Below are 5,076 nucleotides of genomic sequence, written 5' to 3' on the forward strand. Positions count from 1 at the left end.
TTGCATTTTCAACTAAACCATATAAATCTTCCACCAAACTGAAATACTTACATTCTTAATTTAAAAAATTAATTTTCAATAACATTAAATTTTTTTTGTCAGAAAAGAATTTTAACTAAAATGTTAAAATGCTGAAAAAAACAATGAACTTTTTAAAATCTACTTAAAAGTACTTTTATCCAAGCAGTAGTTGAATTTTCAACCAAGAAGATTAATTTTCTACTAAAAAGGGAAGATTTTTAACGATATACATGAATCTTCACCCAGATGTTTGAATTTTGAATAGGTAAATTTTCATTTAAAATAGATCGACGAAAAAAACGAATTTTCAACTCCTAAAGTCTTAAGTGACTGTACTATTATATGTGGGGTTGCATACAAACGAACAGAAGCGAAGCTTTCTGAAAAACACATCCGGTCTCGATTCCTGCTCGGGGAATCGAACCCGTGCCGCATGTCTACCAAGACTATAGTTTTTGAACATAAAGAACCGCGATGAAGCCCTTGTTAAAAAATGGTTTCAACTCTAAATATTATTTTGATTGTGCAAAGAATTTTATAAACTAAATGAGAATTATGCACTCTATATTCTTAAACAAATAAAGTTATTACACCCGACTCTCGGTTTAACGACAGTGTCGGGGGTTGCCTGCCAGTACAGGGTGGCCACCAACCCGGGAGAACCGGGAGAAATTTGCACCGGGAGAAAACCTGGATAAAGCCGGGAGAGAAATATCACAACTGGAGATTTCCCGTATTTCATAATTTGTGCATTTTGTAATTCTTGAAAGTTCCCAACTAGAAATTATATATTTATAAAGTGTTTATTCAAATATTCCAAATTTTATGACCATTTCGCTATTAAATATTTCGAAATTTTATATTAAAGGCCTTTATAGTCAGTTTTGAATTTAATAATTTTTTATGTAAATATAAAGCATTTTTTCATTGAAAATAATGAAACTGTACATTTTCAAAAAATGAAATCATAAGATAACAATATTGTTTTGTATTCTTTATCTTAATTTTTAATTTTATATTTAAGATCTTAAAATTCTCCGATTCTTAGTCGAAAATTTAAACAAATAAGTCATTTCAAATTGAAAAATATTTTATATTCGAAAATTTCTAGAGTGGAAAAAGGACACTTTCAGGAATTCTAAGTGGTTACAATTTTAGATTTCTGAATTTTTATTAACAACACTAAATTTTGAATTTTTTCCTTTTTAAGGTTTAATTTTCACTTAAAATTGAATTGGGTAAATTTTGGAAAGTATTATTAGCAATTTGAAACTTATTAATTTTTAAGCGATTTTAATTTACTTACAATAATTAAAATTTTAAAGTGTTTGAATATAAAAAAGTTTGAATAACACAATTTTCGGTGACTAAAATTTTGTTCAGTTTTAAATGAAGTTCTCATTCGTTTAAGTTTCAACGTTTGGGAGAATAAATTTTTTGATTTTTAACGTTTCCCATTTAAAATGACTAGATATTTCAGAAGGTTTTTATTTTAAATAATTTAATTCATTATTCATTTTAAAAAACGTCTTCTAATCAGTTTTGTATATTAAATTGTCCAATTTTAATCGTTTTAAATTCAAATTATTCAAACTTAAAAGTCTTATATCTTTAATTATTTATTTTCAACGCTTTTAATTATAAAGAATACAATTTCAGTTACTCTTAATTTTTAACTATACAATTTTCAACGTTTTTACATTGTCATATTTTAAAGTTTTTAATCTAAGATCATTCTAATTTCGTGATTCTCCAAATCAAATAACAATTCTTTAATTTTTAGCGCTTCGACTTGGAAATTATACAATTCAACTCCTTATTCTATCTAAATTGTCTAAAATCGTTGGTATATTTTTTTAAATTTCAAGATCTTGCATTTCGAAATTATTCATTATTAACTATTATTTCAAAAACATTTAAAAACTTATATTGAAAAATTGGTTTAATAATGAATTTTTAAATTTGCATATTTTCATGTTAGTAAATAAAAATTCAGAGACTGGAACGCGCGATTAGCGCGTGTGTATTTTCTGCTAGAGTTCTTATTATATGATTTAAAAATCAATTAATTTCTTGCAAAAAGGTTTTTTGGCATTTATCGACTTCCGCAATTTATAATATATGTGAAAAAACTGTGGGTTTTGCAAAGAAAGTTAATTTTTTTATAAACCGGGAAAAATCACGAATATTCACCGGGAAAACCGGGAGACGAAAGTTAAAAAAAATGGCCACCCTGAAGTAGCTTTGTTGCTAAATCGGGAATATCGAAACGTCAAAAGTCAGGGCAGTCTGAACCGATACCAATTGGAATACATAATATTGCGCAATTTCCGCATGTGAATATACACGCAATGCGCCTCTTCGCTACGTTGCTGGTGTTTTTTAGGGAAAAGTCGCAACCGTCTCTCGCCCCGCGCGCTGAGAAAGTGTGTGGACCAGCAGTTCTAGGAACTACTAAATCGCGAATGGCTAAACCGAGTGCCAGGTGTATTTCAGTTATTCAGTGTCTAATACTGCTCTTTTTCATTATCTTTCATATTTTGTTGCGACTTTTGTTATGTCTTCTAGACGATCCGAGCCATATAGTTAATAGTACTTACTATTAGAAATAGAATAGTTTTATACAGAATTGATGATTATCGCCTGATGGTGCTAACTTGTTTGCGTCTTGCTTGCACGACACCATAAACGACAGCTGCTAAGCTTCGACACGCGCTTCTGTGTCTGGAAGGTCCTGCAGGTTGCAGAGATCCTTTTCCAAGGACGAAATATGTCTCCATGGTACCTTTTCCTTTTACATCAACGAGGCCCCGTCTTTTGGTTTGGTAGCCTTTCGACTGTAGAAACTGGAAATTCGGGCATATGGTAAAAACCTCAATTTTGAAGAATAAAATTTTACCCTCACAACAGTAGGATATATCGGAATATCCAATTCGATCCCATTTATCTCGTATGTTATCCCAGGGCTATCCCCAGGAAACCCAGGATATCTACGGGACGTTTCTGAGATATTCAAATATCCCAAGTAGGACATATACAAATTTTAATGTCGTATTTGCGAATTTTAATATAACAGAAACGTCCCATAGATATCCAGGATATCTTTGGGGATATCCCAATTTGAGGGATATCCATTGAGGGATATCCCATTCGATTATATTGATCTCTCAGGTTATCCAAGGGATAAGTCACCTGATACCTTGAAATACGGAAATTGGGCTATCCCCAGGAGATTCAGGACATCTATGGGAAGTTTCTGGGATATTCAAATATCCCACGTTGGAGATTAAAATTTTTAAATGTCCTGGGGATATCCCAAATTCCGCCTTTCAGGATATCCGAAGGTTTATTCCTGGTATATCCCTAGGACAGCCTAGGAGATCAATGGGATTGAATATGATATCTTAAAGTCCGGAAATTGGGATATCCCCAAAGATATCTTGCATATCTATGGGATGTTTCTGGTATATTCAAATATGTCAAATCGGATATTAACATTTTCATATTCCCTACTTGGGATATTTGAATATCCCTGAAACTTCTTATAGATATCCTGGGGATATCCTAATTTCCGCCTTTCAGGATATCCGACGGGTTATCTCTGGGACAACCTGGGAGATAAATGGGATACCCCACAATGCGGAAATTAGGATATCTCCAAGATATCCAGAATTTTTGTGGATAGTTTCTGGGCAAATCTTCGGCCGCATTTGCGCCCGCCACATTTCCTCACACTCTCTCTGCAATCTTAAGCAATCTCATGCAATCCTTTACAATCCTTTCCATCTATCATAATCTACTCTATCATAATTTTGCCATAATGAATTTCTTATCAACTTTTCGCAATTCTAGAAAAATTACTATAGAAAATCATTATACAAAATCATAAAGAGTTGTTATAAAATATAAAGAAAGTACAAACTAAGGATTTATTTATTTAAGGTGGGATTTCGAGAAATTTTAAGAAATTTCAAGTAATTCCTGAGATTTCGTCAGATTTCGTGGAATTTTAAAGATTTCCAAAGATATAAGGAGGTTTTAAGGGATTCTAAAGGATTTTAAGCAATTTCTTTTTATTAAAAATATTTTCTTAGATTAAAACATATTTCTAAGGATTTCAAGAAATTTCCAAATACTTCGAGAGTGTTTATAGGATTTTAAAGATTCCCAACCATTTCCGGGGATTACAAGGAATTTCTAAGGATTTTAAGAAATTAAAAAAATACATATTGAGGAATTAAAAAAAATCTTGTAATATTTCGAAAGATTTCAAGATCTTTCTCGTGAATTTTAAAAACTAACTTAAATTAAATTTGCAGAGATTCCTGGCGATTTAAAAGATTTTATTGGATTTTAAAGTATTTCAAGGAATTGCACAATATTAAAAAATCGAAAAGATTTCAACTAATTAAAAATGATTTCATTAGTTTTAGATGTTTTAGGATTCTTAGAGGATTTTTAAGATTTCAAAACATTTCCGGGGATTTAAAGGAATTCCAAAGGATTTCAAGAGATTTAAAAAGTATCAAAGGATTTCAAAAATTTTTGTACTATTTTCCAATTTTTCAGATTTAAAATTTAAATTATTCAATTTAAACAAAATTCGTAAGTTTGGATGATTTTGAAGATCAAAAGTAAAGAGTTTTCAATCCCAAATCTCCCAAATTGAAAATTTTCAAATATAAATCATGGAAATTACAGAAGTTGTATTTATAAAAATTAATGCATGCACTATTTTCTATTGTACATTTTTAAAAGTACAAAACTATTCCGTTTCAAAGGTGTAGATGTAATTTAAATATGAAAATTTCTTCGATTATTTCAATTTTGAAGATTTACAATTAAAAATTCTTTCATTTTTAAGATTTACAATTGAAGATTTATTAATCCGGAATTTCATATTTTGAAATCAAAGTTAAAGATTTATAAATCAAAATTCTCAAACTTAGATGATTTCGAAGATCCAAAGTCAAGAGTTATAATTTTTTAATTTTTCATATTAAAGTAAGGGATCATCCATAAATTACGTAACGCTTTTATGGGGGGGGGGGGGGG

At 30.2% G+C, this 5,076-nt stretch overlaps 1 protein-coding gene across 4 annotated transcripts in view; it reads right to left on the reverse strand.

The window, feature by feature from the left end:
* Positions 1-1,675: 1,675 nt before the first annotated feature.
* Positions 1,676-5,076, reverse strand: part of LOC117168097 (adenylyl cyclase 78C-like) — a 57,153-nt gene continuing 53,752 nt past the window's right edge. For 3 of the 4 annotated variants that reach the window (XM_033353467.1, XM_033353466.1, XM_033353468.1), the window contains one exon: positions 2,658-2,867. In XM_033353467.1, coding sequence (XP_033209358.1) covers positions 2,658-2,867 — 210 coding nt within the window. Of the gene's footprint in view, positions 2,868-5,076 lie in introns of all 4 variants that reach the window. The other variant, XM_033353465.1, reaches the window with a different exon arrangement.

This window comes from Belonocnema kinseyi, chromosome 2, assembly GCF_010883055.1.
Source record: "Belonocnema kinseyi isolate 2016_QV_RU_SX_M_011 chromosome 2, B_treatae_v1, whole genome shotgun sequence".
Classification (NCBI taxonomy): Eukaryota; Metazoa; Arthropoda; class Insecta; order Hymenoptera; family Cynipidae; genus Belonocnema; species Belonocnema kinseyi.